This window comes from Mytilus californianus, unplaced genomic scaffold (assembly GCF_021869535.1).
Source record: "Mytilus californianus isolate M0D057914Y unplaced genomic scaffold, xbMytCali1.0.p SCAF_15, whole genome shotgun sequence".
Taxonomy (NCBI): domain Eukaryota; kingdom Metazoa; phylum Mollusca; class Bivalvia; order Mytilida; family Mytilidae; genus Mytilus; species Mytilus californianus.
Genome location: NW_026262637.1, coordinates 30532931 through 30549048, shown reverse-complemented (window position 1 = coordinate 30549048; position 16118 = coordinate 30532931). Strand labels below are relative to the sequence as shown.

The following is a 16118-nucleotide window of genomic DNA, read 5'->3' as shown; positions in this document are numbered from 1 at the left end:
AATGACAATGTAAAACAATTCAAACAAGAAAACTAACGGCCTAATTTATGTACAAAAAATGAACGAATAACAAATATGCAACACACAAACAAACGACAACCACTGAATTACAGGCTCCTGACTTGGGACAGGCACATACATGTACATACAGAATGTGGCGGGGTTAAACATGTTCGCGGGATCCCAACCCACCCCCTAACCTGGGACAGTGGTGTAACAGTACAATATAAGAGCGAACTATAAAAATCAGTTGAAAGAGGCTTAACTCATCAGATGGATAAATACAAATACTAGTGGACGTGGCTGGGTAGTTGTACATCCAAACAACAAAAAGACACTAAGTACAGATCTGAGAGTACTCGCATTTACTGACAGCTAGTTCAAAGCCACAAACAACTGATAAAAAAAACTTGCATCTAAGACTAAATTATCAATCCATAAGCTCCCTTTAGAATTTTATAAATTTTAGATTTTACATTATTGAGTTATGGGGTTTTATTCATTAAAAAGGGGGGGATTTTCCAGTTTTTGGACAACAACTCAAAAATGCTTTAAGCAGTTCGCATGAAACTTTGGTGAATTATTTATAGCTATTGATGTAATCTCCCTATTGATTTTCATAAATTTCAAATATGACATTGAGAAGAAATTGAACTTTATTTGTTTATAGTCTGGCAACAGATTTATTAAGTATTGCGCAACAGCACAGTGTATTGCACAACAGCAAGAAATCTTTAACTGAATATAAATTCAATTCATATAACCGATTTCAAGTTCTTTGACTACATTTATTCAGAAACTATAATATGTCAAATATTTAATTACAATCCAAATTCAGACCTGTATCAAGCTTGAATATTGTGTCCATTTTTGCCTCAACTGTTCAGGGTTGGACCTCTGTGGGTGTATCCAGCTGCGCTCAGCAAATCAGTTTATTACTTAATTAAGAACTCCTTTTTGTCGAGCCTGTGACTTTTGTCGCAGAAAGCTCGACATAGGGATAGTGATCCGGCGGCAGCGTTAGCTAACTTCTTAAAAGCTTTATATTTTAGAAGGTGGAAGGTCTGGATGCTTCATACTTTGTTTATGGATGCCTCATGTTACGAAGTTTCCGTCAGTCACATGTCCAATGTCCTTGACCTCATTTTCATGGTTCAGTGACTACTTGAAAAAAAAGTTAAGATTTTTTGTAATGTTGAATTCTCTCTTATTATAAGTAATAGGATAACTATATTTGGTATGTGCATACCTTGCAAGGTCCTTATGCCCGTCAGACAGTTTTCACTTGACCTCGACCTCATTTCATGGATCAGTGAACAAGGTTAAGTTTTGGTGGTCAAGTCCATATCTCAGATACTATAAGCAATAGGTCTAGTATATTCGGTGTATGGAAGGACTGTAAGGTGCACATGTCCAACTGGCAGGTGTCATCTGATCTTGACCTCATTTTCATGGTTCAGTGGTTATAGTTAAGTTTTTGTGTTTTGGTCTGTTTTTCTTATACTGTATGCAATAGGTCTACTATATTTGGTGTATGGAATGATTGTAAGGTGTACATGTCTAGCTGGCAGGTGTCATCTGACCTTGACCTCATTTTCACGGTTCAGTGGTCAAAGTTAAGTTTTTGAGTTTTGTCTTTTTGTCTAATACTATATGCAATAGTTCAACTATATTTGGTGTATGGAAATATTTTATGATCTATATGTCAGTCACGCAGGTTTTTTTTATACCTTGACCTCATTTTCAAGGTTCATTGCTCAGTTTTAAGTTTTTGTGTTTTGGTCTGTTTTTCTTAAACTATAAGCAATAGGTCAACTATATTTGTTGTATGGAAGAATTGTTAGCTGTACATGCCTGCCTAGCATGGTTCATCTGACCTTGACCTCATTTTCTTGGTTCATTGGTCAATGTTTAGTTTACTTGGTTAATGTTAAGTTTATGTGACAGTTGTAATAAAGCTTTATATTTAGGACTATCAACATAATATCAATGATTAGTAAAGAAGGCGAGACATTTCAGCGTGTGCACTCTTGTTTCATTCATAAATTACTTTATACTTGGAAATATAATTTTGCTTGGAGTTATAGTTTCTAAAAAAAGTATTGTCATTGAAAGAGTTGACATGTTGCAATGTACATTTATTCTACATAGTTCTATGGTACCAAATCAAAAGTTTATATTAAAGAAAGAAGTCAAAGGTTTCCCATCATAGTTTAGTTACATACATATTTTTTGTACCTGAGGTCGTTGAATATAGATCATTATATAAATAAGGAGATGTGTTATGATTGCCAATGAAACAACTATCATCCATACATTGTACTTACCAGTAACAAACCACATTTGCAAAGTTGAATAAAATACAGTTGATAACATTTACTTATTACTTAAAAGAAAATGCCAAACTATTTTAAACAGTATTTGACTATAAACATAGATAAAAAAGGTACTAACTGGACATAATGCACTAGTTCATAAACAAGTGAGAACAATCGCCTTCATATAGTGCTCAGAATATGACATTCATAAAACTTGTTCAATATCATTAGAGAACTCTAAATCTTAAATACTGAAAGCCACCTCTGATAAGTACAATGTACTATGCAAGATAATGATATAACTGGACTAAAAATACACACAACCTGTAATTAACTGCCTTTACAGCGCTTTCGCGCTTTGATTATAAAAATGGTAAAGTAAAAAATGTAGGAAAATCAGGGTGGATATCAATCAGAATTTTTGATTGTTATACACACGGTAATTAGAATCCTGGATTGTTACATACAATGTATTAATAAGAATCCGGATAGTTACACACATTGTAATTAGAATCCTGGATTGTTACACACATGTTAATTAGAATCCTGGATTGTTACATACATTGTAATAAGAGTCTGGGATAGTTACACACATTGTAATTAAAATCCTGGATTGTTACACACATGGTAATTAGAATCTGGGATTATTATACACATTGTAATTAAAATCCTGGATTGTTACACACATTGTTATTAGAATCCTGGATTGTTATATACATTGTAATAAGAATCGGGATTGTTACACACATTGTAATTAGAATCCTGGATTGTTACACACAATTTGATTAGAATCCTTGTTTGTTACACACATTGTCATTTGATTGTTTTTATTGTAGGTTAAATTAGTGAGATTGGTGGGTGTTATGCTGATTGTTTATGTTCTAGAAAAACATTCATCTAAAGTACATTTTATAGATTCTGACACTGTAGCTACTGGCATTATGGGAATTATGGTAAGGCAAACATGTTTATTAATATAGGTACATACACTCTTATCCATCGACAGATTGTTTTCATGTAAATAAATGTATTAATTTTCATAATTTTCCTTAATAAGGGAATAGGGTTTTTTGTAAATCAATGCTTATTTCTGTATGAAAAATTATGTCTATATTTCCTTTGAAGTGTTGAACATTAACAAATAATATACCAGGTTTTGTTTAGTTTAATACCAATCTATTATCCCAATCTTGTCAATGAAGGGTTTAAAAAAAAGAAGAAATATGGGATATAAAAGCCCCCCCAAAAAAAGAATAAAAGAAAAGATTATAGCAATGTTATTTACGGTAAGCGTTGAAAGGTCTTCACCTCTAATACTTGTATGTTTTAAGTTTTTGAAATGCAATACTTTTAATGAAGATAACATTTTTCTAAATGGCTTTCATTAAAAGTATGTATGCATACTCTTTAGTAAATTCTGGTTAAAAACAGCTTTATAGGAAATTCATGAAATTATTCAGGCAATGTAGGAATATATTTCTGTAACAAGATGCTTTTTTCTAGGGGAATAAAGGTGGTGTTGGAGTGCGTTTTACCATAGAAAGTACCTCTATATGTTTTCTATGTTCACATCTGGCAGCTCACCAGGATGAATTAGAACGAAGAAATCAGGTTTGTTATCCTTTACTTTCAGTATATTTCACAGAAAGTAAAAGCGTAAATGAGGCTGTTCTGGATTCTGAGGACTAGTTCAGAAACAAACTATCTAATAATGTAAAAATATTAATCACAACATTTATTTATATCTGCAATTGATATTTATATTAGGAAGAATTTGAAACACTCAAGGAAGTGAATTTCACAAAATAAATATGCCTATTTATATACCGAATTCAGGTTTGTATAGTCCACGGTTTTATTCTCCAAAATTAAAGCTGCCAGGCAGGGGGGGGGGGGGGATTATAGAGTACGATAAGCAAGAAATAGGAGAAAAACATCGACTTTGCGAGGTTTGTTTATGTTCCGCCATGTTTGTTATTGAAATTGTAGAGGGCGCCCTTATCATTCTCAAAACTAATATTTTACCTAATCCATATTATTGTGCAATTTTAATTCAAAATTCTTTATAAAGTGATTAATTTCATAATTAAATGCTTCATAACAAATTTCTCGTTTCTTTTCACAGCATTGCATAACATAAACTGGAAACTGCTTGTATTTAACGGAACGAAAAAAGTGTATAAGTCAACCTGAAACCAGTTTATGCATAACAATATATAAACTACAAAACGTGATCGGCTATTCGATTAATACTGACACATGTGTTTTGTTTTAGCTTAACATCCTTCAAACATTAATATGATGGATATATTTAACGGTATTTTACTAAAGGATGGAACTGTTTTACTTTCAAAGTCGTATTCTAGTGGTATTTATTAAGTACGGATTTTCTGCACACTCTCACCATATTTATTTGTTTATTTACACATGCTACTGTGGATTCATTATTATTCATTGGATACCAATTTTCGTTGGTTTCGTGGGTACAGGTGAACCACGAATTCAAATGTTCAACGAATGACAAATTTTCCATAAGCTTTGTATGCAGAGATTGGCAAAACTACGAAATTAAATATCCACGAAAATGCAAGTTTTCCTGAATCCACGAAAATTGATACCCACGAAAATAAATGAATCCACAGTATTCTAATTTGCGGTTACAACTTTCCCAATTGTTTTTTTGTGATTTTGACTTATTTCAACACTCATGAAATATTCTAGAATCATTGACAAGCATTTTCAACTTCTATTTGATGATGGAACATAGGTTTTTCCATGAAATCTATTTGATGATGGAACATAGGTTTTTCCATGAAATCTATTTGATGATGGAACATAGGTTTTTCCATGAAAATACCGCAAAAAGATCACATACGATTTGATAATACCAGAGTTTCAAGAGACGTTTTCAACCAGTTATAAAGCAGTTTTTTACCTGTATTCTCGTGGCAAGAAGGGGTGCAGACTATGTACCAGTGCAAACTATACAAGGCCGATTACAGTATTAGAAATGGTGTACTCTCTACCCCCCAAAAATGTAAAACATTATTTTTTCTTTTATATAAAATTCTACACCACTTCTGACATACCTTCATAATTATAAATCAGTGGTTGCTCTTCTGTTTTAATACTATCTATTCTTATACATACTGAAAGGAATAAAACATGTTTAATTATATGTATATTTTCTTGTTTGTAGGATTATCGAGACATATCATCTAAAATGCGATTTAAACAGTTTGTCCCTCCATTAACTATTGATGAGCATGAGTAAGTATTGTCATTTAAATGATCCTAAGAAATTTAAAGATGTTAGAAGTATTTTTTTAAGGATCTTGGATTTTAGATATGTTGTAGTTTCTCTTACAGGAATTTTGTAATATACAATCTTCATTTTGAGAGAAAAGATTTGTAAAAAATCCCTTGTTTACTGTAGACCATGAAAGTTCTTGATGAACAAACCAAGGCTTCCAAAACGGTCATATATGCCGGACATTTGTTTAATGTCCGGTAAAAGTCCGGCTGGGCAAAGCATGAAACGGTCATCTAGTTTTTAGTTTTCAAGGCTTTCAGAGACGGTCATTTTAACATAATTCGCGATCTTTTTGACCCAACGTTTTGCCTTTAACAGCCACACATTTCTGGTCATAAAAGTGACATGATCATTAAGAACTATCAAAACAACCCCTACTTTAATACCTTCTCATTTTAATCAAGGCTAATTAGTTGTCAAACAGCTGAAATTTACCTATTCAGTTGACAGGTAAACTATTTTGAACTGGACATTGATCGGTCTATTCAAAGTTATTTTCTTACATTTCAGCGGTTTGCATCTAATTAATATAGTCAAAAAGATTTAAATTATCAGAAATACGTTTACAAATATGATTTGATGAAAAAATTAAAAAGGTGAAAATGAAAAATCGTCATATCCACGTTGTTTGAACCTAGAGACATGTCTCTGTTTGAACTAGTACACGTGTGCGCATGTGCGCAGGTGTGAAATTTAGTTATGCATCCTAATTTCTTCCAAAAATGCTTAAATTGTCATTGATACCTTTATCTCACGTTTATTTCGAATATTTTCTAGAAGAAATAACGTAGAAAGAGCTACTTCTACTCATTCACGCTTTGCAAACGTACACGGAATTTACGTATCCGTCTCTGGTCCATGTTTTACCATTGTCAAGATAACATCCGGTATAAAAACGAAAGTAAAGTTATTTTGCACAAATAAATAGTATAAGGCAGATATAAGTACGCTGATGTTGCACACTTCGAATGATGCACTGCCAATTTAACAGTTTACGTCAGAACTTCGAATTTGAATTAAAGAAAATTTAATATCGTTTTTTTTAATGTCAATCATTGGGATGGCCAACTCGACAACTGATTACCATAATTGCCTTTTGTTTATTTAGTCTTAAGGGATTAAAATCGGGATAATAAATAAAATGTCCGGCTGGCTAAAAATAATTTTGGAAGCCCTGGAACAAACTGAGATATATATGCTTGTTTGTCATGATTATTCTTAAATTATCATGTAGGACAGTTTTATTGTTGAAAAGAATTATGTATAGGGAGAGCTAGAATTATAACATTTAAAAATATGACTCAAACTAATTTCCATTCAAAATAAGATTACCATTGTGTAGTTTATGGTAGTATGATGTATGCTTCCACCAGTTTTCTTTATTTGTCAGTTTCAAATCCGTATGTGTAAATTACTTAGTGTCTGCTTAGTGTCTGAACATAGACTTTGTCCAATGATAATGAACAATTATGATGGCCCTTTTACATTGTCACAAATCTGTCTCTGAAAATGTAGAATTTGAAGTAAGTTATTTCCCTTTATTGTGGTAAAGGTGGTTCATGGCAGTGCACAATTATTACACGTATAACCAATTTTTGAAGAATCTTCTTCTCTGAACAACAAGGCAGTATGAAACTTTACAGGATTGATCATTGGGAGACCCTCTACAAACTATGTTAATTTAAGGTCTGATTGGTGGCAAACAAACTCCACAAAATATATCATTTTCATCTCTAGAACCAAAAGGCCAATGTAAAATAATGTTGGTAGGAATGATGCATAAAAAGACATCTACAAATTTTGCCTTTTTAGTTTTAATCAACAATCTGCAATGTTTTGGAATTAACACATTTTTTTATGATTTGGAGACCTCTACAAACAGTCTTTGTTTGATGTTGATTGGTTGCATTAAAAAAAAAAATGTGGGAAATATTATAATTAAATGCTGGTTGACAGTACAGGCTTCCTTGAGCCTCTAGTTCTGACCATTATACTTGTTTATTCTGTTTTTATTTTTTAGGTTGGTATTCTGGCTTGGTGATTTAAACTATAGATTAAACGATTTAGACATTGATAAAGTGAAAACAATGATCCAGAATTCCAAATTACAAGATCTGATGTCTTATGACCAGGTACATGCTATATATAAATATAGGGTTTTTTTTATGTTATAAAGTACGTTAATCAGACAACAATTTATGTCATAAAGGTAAAAGAGAGATTAGTAACCCTTACCATGCAGGGGGCCATATTATTACGGCCTCTCTTCAATGACTCTCCATACTTTTAGAGATCAACTGTATGTGATGTATTTAGAAATTGATGCATGTTCCCTCAACCTTAGGCTATTTATTGTCATGTTTCTTAGGTTTAAGGTGCAGTTTAAACCCATATACGAACGTCGTAAATTGAAATTGGATAAAACTGTTTTTTCTGGAGGGTAGGGCTTCCTTTCGGTGTCTGGGACCTGCGGTACAAAGGCCTTAAACTTTAAAAAATAGTGGCAACCCGCGGGCATATAACTACTATTTGTGTTTATTATTGAAATACGCATAGGGAACAACTACTTCCGGTTCCAGGTCCAGGTAAAGCCAAAAATCTGAAAAAATCGAAAAAATTTCCATTTTTTGGTGGAAATGACCTTCTTTAGACTACCAATGTGGTCACTAGGGGTCCACGCTACATGCAGACTACAGTAAAACATAGTAAGTAAGTAATTAAATAGATTATTACAGTGTCACAATCTAATATTATACATAATATATTATACAATAGATAAAAGAAGCATAAAAATATATTAGATTCCAGCCTTAAAAGACATATGAGACACTTTTACCTCATGCTAATTAAATGCATACACAATTTAAATATCATTTTTCAAAATTAGAAATTATTTAAAAGTATAAAATAATTACTTTTAAGATCATCCTTTTTCCACTAAAAAGAAGGAAAAAAGATAGAAGTAATTAAAAGTCTAAATATGATACTAAATAAATGATTAAAAAATTTAAACTCTTTAGTAGTTATAAATTTCTCTTTCTCCTCTTAAACATGAAATGCAATGTATTTGCTAATAAAAATTGAATGTCATCACAGCTCATAATATAATTAGATTTCTCTTCCACACTCAAGGTAATAAAAACATCATTTGATAGAATAGATAAATTAAAAAGTTCCTCTCTCAAGTCTGAGTAAAAATTACAGTTCATTAAAAAATGTTGTTCAGTTTCAATTGTATTCACATAACAAAATTGACAAATTCTTTCACTTAAAGGTGTAACTGGCCTGGTGTAACGTCCTATTTCAATAGTGAGTGGTAAAGAGCCACAACGAAAGTTTGATAGACTAGAGTTCTACAGTAGTCTCTCAACTTTACAGATTTCACATAACTGCTTGGTTGAAGATAATTTTTGTACTGTCTGAATGTTCTAAGTTTATTTCCATTTTCACAGTTTCTATCGTTATATCAGTCACTTAACCAATTTTCAGCATCCATACTGTTTAACTTGTCCTTTGAAATAGTAACTTTTTGTCGGGTTTTCATATTTTAAGCGTTCATCAAACAACTAAGTTCACATTTTGGAATGAATTCCAGTGCAAAGGAATGCCAGGAGCGCAGTTTTGATTTACTCGATTCATGTATCACTTTTACAAGTCTATTTTCATCTCAATCAGTAAGTTTGAAATACAGTCTCAAAACTTCAACATTTTGTTTAGGTTTTACAGCAGGCCATCCCATGTCTCCATGTATAAATTTGAATCAAAATTGATGCTTTTTGTACCTGATGACCAACTTTGGGGCAGATTCCCTCCCACGCACATGGATATTTTTTTGCAGTTAACTTTAAGATACAATTTGGGTTAAAGTTTTTCAGACTTAAATCAATAACTTTGTCAAACCAAATAAATGGACTTTTAAGAAACATGGACAGAAGCTTTTTTATGATCAAAGGACAGTATGCATAGAAAAATATTTTGTTCATTCTGTATTTTATTGATGGACTTTGTTTTTTCTTTGCAATTAATTTTTACATAGAAGTCTTGGATAACATTTTTTCAGACATCAATAAAGTTGTTAAACTTTCTTGGAAATTTTTGAAACATGAAAATAAGCTTCTTCAAGATCAAGATATAGCATCTGAAGAAAAACGTTTTATTTGTTTTATTTTTCATTTTTTTACTGATAAATGGACATAGTTTTTAGCAGGCAACATTTCACTTTTACACTGACAGCAGCAATTGCAGGCAAGATACAGGGTTAAAAAAAACTTTAAACACTTTTGTATAGAATTATTTTGAGGAAAACTATCACACAATATATACAAGTCATCAAAGAAATATAATCATGGATTTTGTTTTCCAGCTTCATAGGCAGTTGGGAAGAACAGATGTATTCAAAGGTTACTCAGAAGCTGAAATTAAATTTAAGCCCACATATAAATATGATATCAACAGTGATGACTGGGATTCTAGGTGGGTACATATTAGTAAATCACTAAGCTATCATTCAATCTAATAAAACCAAATATAATTTTGAATTCCCCTATTTTGATAAAGAGGAGAAGTTTCTAGTTATATACATATTCTTGCAAGGTTTTAGCCCATTAACCTTCACCTAAAACCAAAAATTTGTTTGGCAAATAGGTGTTATGAAGTCTGAATGCTTGACACATAATTTGTGGTTAATTGGCAATAATTATCTGTAACAGTGGTCATTTATATGTGCAAAATCCTCATTGGATTGCCACTACTTAATATCTCAGTCAATTCGAAAGTTTAGGCATAAAGGAAACTTTGACATATGTTAAATTTAAGTCAGACAGACGTCAAAGTCCAGCTGAAGTGAATGTCTATGAATATTGATAACCAACACCTTGTTAGTTGGATAAATTAAACAGTAGTGTCAAACTATATAGAATATATTCAGTATGGAGACAGGATGACTGTTATACACTATGAGGCCAAACTGAGGTTAAAGACCTAGGTCAAACTGTGTCAACAAGCTACAGGCCTAATGATTTGTTCTGCTGTGTTTTCCTTTCATTTCAGAAATCATTCTTGAATTATTTTCAAAAGGCATTTACCTTTTATTGGCATCATGTCACTTCCATTTTGTTGCAGATCGATTACCTGAATTAGAGTGCACAAGTTTTTCATTGCTTTATCATTCTTTAGTAGTTTCAAGATCAAGTAAAAGTGTGTTTTTGCTCGATTTCATATTGAAATTTATTTTGATTTTTAATTCAGCTTTCCTCAACCGCAATATCTAAATGTATTGTAATTTGTAATTAATTCCCTCCAAAATGGTCCACTAACAGCTATACATGAAACTTGTTTCCAGGTGCAGTGATACTGTAAATGTTGTTTGTGTCACAAGCAGTATCTTTCCTACCCATGATTTTCAACCAAACATTGGCTCTATTCCCAATTCAAAACAAATAGCTTTTAACCCAATTTGCTTATTGATAATCTGCCAAAAACCTCTAAAATACAATCTACCAAATCATCTGAAAGCATTGCAAATTGCTTAAATATCTTGTCTGTTTGGATTGTTTATAATGTTTGCATCAGTGAATTTTGTAAGTTTACAGCATATACCAAATAACAGATCATATAAACTAACTGGATCTTGAATGGCTACTGGGTTACTGTAAGCAAAGGAAAGATACCTGTCATTTTTCAAATCCAAGCCAGTATAAACCAGTCCATGTGATAGTTAATGCCTGTTTTACTAAATATTGCAGTTCACTGGTATGACATCTCATGGCATAAGAGCCAATTTATATTGCATCAATAAATCAAGTGAAGAAGATAGTGCATAAGAGACAGCCATTGTATTTATAAAAAGTGTTGAATCTTTTCTTATAATCCATACAATGACACTAGTACGCAACAGCCAGCAAAGAGGTCTCACTGAGGTATGTGAGAGTCTGACTAAATCTCAGGACCAGAAAAACGGGATATCCATAGGAAGGGTCTTTTTTCAGACAGTTACTCAGACTCCTTGGAAAACAAAAAAGTACTAAAATCCAACTGAATTAGATTTTAAACGTTACAGCATCATGACTCAAAATAATCACAGTGAGACATCCTGGCTAAGGGCCTGGACTCTTATACATGTATATGTATATTATGTACTGAAGTTCAAAAGTGAGTCCATCAGCAGTTATCTTGATAACTAAATGTAACCTATCAGAATCTTAGTCTTAGTCTCTTTAACAGAATTGTCTATTTTAACACACTTTTATATATTGATCCTTGCACCAACAGCAGTTGTTATAGAATTGTTATTAATTACTACATGAGAATTTTCAATGAGGGATCAGGTGGTCTGACTGATAAAGTGATAAGTCTGTGGTTGATTATTTAAAAAGAGGATAGACAGGGACAGTGTGACGAATACATTACTATGATCTGATCTTAATAAAATGATGTAAATTTTAATGGTTTCGTAACCCTTACCATGCAGGGGCCGTAATATTACAGCCTCTACCCAAATACCGATTTTTGGCTCCAATGGCTCTCCATTCTTTTAGAGGTCAACTCGACAACTGTATGGTGTTTATTTCGAAATTTATGCATGTTCCTTCAACTTAATGCTATTTATTGTCATGTTTCTCAGGGTTAAGATGCAGTTTGAGCCTAAATACGAAACTCGTAAATTGAAATTGGATAAAACTGGGTTTTCTGGAGGGGTGGACTTTGCTTCAGTGTCTCGGACACACAGTACAGACAGTCAGAGCTCAGACATAAACAAGTGGTCAGGGGTTCAAATTAGCGGTGGTCCGAGGTCCGTGACCTTCCACTATTGCAATCGGACTTTCATTTTGGTTACTTGCTACGCCCGACGGACCTTCGATTTGAAAGAAAATAAAAATTAACTTTGCCGACCTTTTGAACCATCAGTATCTTCATTTCAAAGCCATATTACTATTGACATGGTATACCCCTTGAGAGCGTACTTTAAACCATCTTAACTGTCGGCAAAATAAGTTTGTTAACCCATTAGAAGAGATGAAAGTTGCCTTAAGTTAATTTGTAATCCATTCGTTGCATTAAAAACGTCATATTCCCTTCCAAATAGCGTTTCAAACATCGTTTATTTTTGTAAATTTTTTCGTCAGCCATTGAAATATTTGTACAAACTACTGATCGGAGTCGGGAAACGGACCAGCTATGAATGAAATCCGGATTCTAAGGATAATGACTACGGACCAATGAATGGCACATCTGACAGCAGAATATTGATTCCAAAGGGGAAAATTAAGCATTCCACACTTCCTTTTCTTTTTTGATGTAAAAAAAGTTCTTTCTTTATTATTGCTAGATATTTAGTTGGTAGTTTCTAACAAGAGAGGAACTAATATAATTGTGCAACAATTTATGATGAACTTAAACAGCTATGAATTTGAACTGTTACTTTAATTGAATACTCGGTTATGAATTGAACAATATACAAAAAGATACATATAGCCCTTTATATTTTAGTAAAAATCAAACATTGTAGCGCCTTGAGTGAGCACTTCTCTTTCAAATCTCACCACTTCTCCCTATCAGTTTAAAAAAGAGAAGTCACTTCCCCCTATGATTCTAAAGTAGTCTAAGCCCTGAGATAATGGTATAATTACCAATAATTGAGACAACACACCCACCCACAGTGACACCCTCCCCAATACAAAAAAAAAGATTATTTGAATTCATAATATACTTGTAAGACAATTACATCATTTATTATTATACATTTTATACCACAGTAACACTGACAGTTTAGTGCTACATTTATATGGTTGCCTGGCAATATATTTGTAAACTTAACAACATATTGCATGCAGTTCAAATATAATTAAACAAGGTAACCTAAGACCAAAAACACATTAATCTTACTGAGTTATGAAATATTTCAAATAAAGTAGGACCTGGGATTTATGTTGTGGACCTTTCAGTTTGGAGTGTCAAAGGTCCTGGACCTTCCAGTACCAAATGTTAATTTGAACCCCTGGTGGTTTTTTGTTTTTGACTTACAGAGGTCAAAAAATGCATTTATTATAAAAATGTGTTTTCATTTTCAGACTTATTCAAGTCAGAAAATGACAGACTTGTTTAGGTCTATTTATGTTTATGAAAAGACTTAATTTTAATTGGTGACCAAAGTTCACCACCTTTGACATCATAAACCTGTCTGAGAGTTCACAAGGACCTGAGCTATCAATATTTAATTATCTTATTGAACATTTTTACTTAACATAAGATTATTTTCCTCATTTGTGTGGTTATAGATGGTTGCATTGTAAAGTAAATAAATATTATCTCCGTTTTTTAAGGCTCTCATGCATATTGCACTCCGTCTGTCTGTCTGTCCATCCGTCAGTCTGGCAAATCAGTTTTCCACACTTTTTTTCTTCGTGCTTGCAGATATTGATTTGATATTTGGTGTATTGTTTTATCATGACAAGTTACAGATCGAATTTTGTTTCTGTCTGATCATTTTGTGCAGAGTTATGGTCCTTGGACTTAGAAAACTCACTTAAATAATCAGTTTTCAACACTTTTTTTCGTCATGCTTGAAGATATTGACTTGATATTTGTTATATAGTTTACACTATGACAAGTTTTAGATCAAGTTAGCATTTTGTTCTAATACAATGAATTTTTAACCGGTAGGGGACTATGTATTGCACAATACTCTCAGAATGCTTGTTATAAATATGCTTGGGTCTTGAAGTTGACCAATTTTGGTAACTTATCGACTTGTAGGAGTCAATATTTGCAACTTTTTAATTCAGGTCAAGTATTTCTTGCTTAACACTAATTGACTTATTGAAGTCATAATTTGTCTTAAATTAAAGGGAGACAAATCTTTAAACCTACAAATTTAGACCTCTATGAGTCAAAAGCAGATTTAGACTTATTTATGTCTGAGTTCTGACTGACAGAGGTCTAAATCTTCCAAAAATAGTATAAACCCAATGGGTATATAACTACTGTTTGTGTTTAATATTTAAATATGCTTAGGGAACGACTACTTCCGGTTGAAGTTCCAGGTGAAGCCAAATTGGAAAAATCAGAAAATTCCTGATTTTTGGTTGAAATGGCCTTCTTTAGATCAGGTTAACTCCGAACTCAGCATTTTTGGGGTTTATGTTTTCACTGGGGTCCACTCTACATGCAGACTACAGTGAGACAAAGCTATCATCTTCCCTCAGAAACATCGTCAAAATTGATACTTTTTGCACCTGATGACCAACTTCGGGGTGTTTTAACATAACTGATAATTGTTATGCCATGATATTTGTTATGAAATTATTGACATGTGATGAGTTATCATATCTTGTACTAGTTCAAAAAAGGGAAGCACCTGCAAGCATGCATATATTTTAGTATACAGCAAATGCCTTTTCCAGAGCTGTCACACTTTTATTTGGCATTCACAGTTGGATTATTGAGCAATTAAAAAGTACAGTTGGAGAAGTAAGAGTTTAAAATATATCTAAGCCTAAAAGTGCTATTGATAATAGCTAACAAAATATGATAGATATTGTGCAAGTAAACCAATGAATTTAAAATTAGTTAAGAAATGATCATGAAAAAATTATTGTCTTATCATTTTCTCTGACTGAATTCTTCATGTCTTATTTTATTATGAAGCCCTGCTTACAGTAGTAGGGTGTATTATGTTTTCCAGTCCTTGCCTCTGTCCTTCTGTTCTTTTGTCTATCCTATATCAGGTTAAAGTATATGGTTAAGGTAGTGTTTATTGAAGTTGAAGGAAGTTTGTGAGTCAGCAGCCTAGTTTACACACCAATAAACTCTAGAAAGAATGTGTTTAATCCTTATAACTGTCAAACTAAAGATTTATTATTTTTTTTCCTTTCAATTTCAACTTTCTTAGAACTCCAAGATATATCTTGCATGAATATATCAAAGTGAAATTGACTAAGCATTAACATAGGTTATGAAAGTAGTTTGCTTATTTTCTTGAAAAATAAATTAGATACTGTAGGTAGAAAATTAAAAAGCAAAAATGTTCACCAAGACAAGATTTGCAAATAGGTCAGCTAACATGAATTTATCTGTTGTCTTCATATAGGAGTTACTGTTTTGAATAAAGGCAACAGTAATTTACCACTGTTCAATAGTCATAAATCGATTAAGCGAAAACAAATCCGGGTCCCAAACCAAAACCGAGGGAAACACATCAACTATAAGAGGAAAACAACGGAACAACAGAAACACTGAACTGCTACAAAAACAAATGCCAACATACATAGAAACAGATTACTTGATAACAACTGCCATATTCCAGACTTGGTACAGGACATTTTAAGAAAAAATGGTTGGTTGAATCTGGTATTATGGCTAGCTAAACCTCCCGCTTATATGGCAATGTTAAAAATACCGCTAAAATGACAATATTACGTGACAGGAATACAGTACAAATAAACGCAAGAACACTCAGGACAGAGAAATACATAAATAAATAATATAAT

At 32.5% G+C, this 16118-nt stretch overlaps 1 protein-coding gene across 1 annotated transcript in view; it reads left to right on the top strand.

Annotated features, from left to right (window-relative positions):
• Nucleotides 1-16118, top strand: part of LOC127725849 (inositol polyphosphate 5-phosphatase OCRL-like) — a 75212-nt gene that overhangs the window by 27335 nt on the left and 31759 nt on the right. Inside the window, exons 11-15 of the mRNA XM_052233159.1 lie at nt 3155-3271; nt 3822-3929; nt 5518-5588; nt 7652-7763; nt 9995-10104. Coding sequence (XP_052089119.1) covers nt 3155-3271; nt 3822-3929; nt 5518-5588; nt 7652-7763; nt 9995-10104 — 518 coding nt within the window. The remainder of the gene's footprint in view (nt 1-3154; nt 3272-3821; nt 3930-5517; nt 5589-7651; nt 7764-9994; nt 10105-16118) is intronic.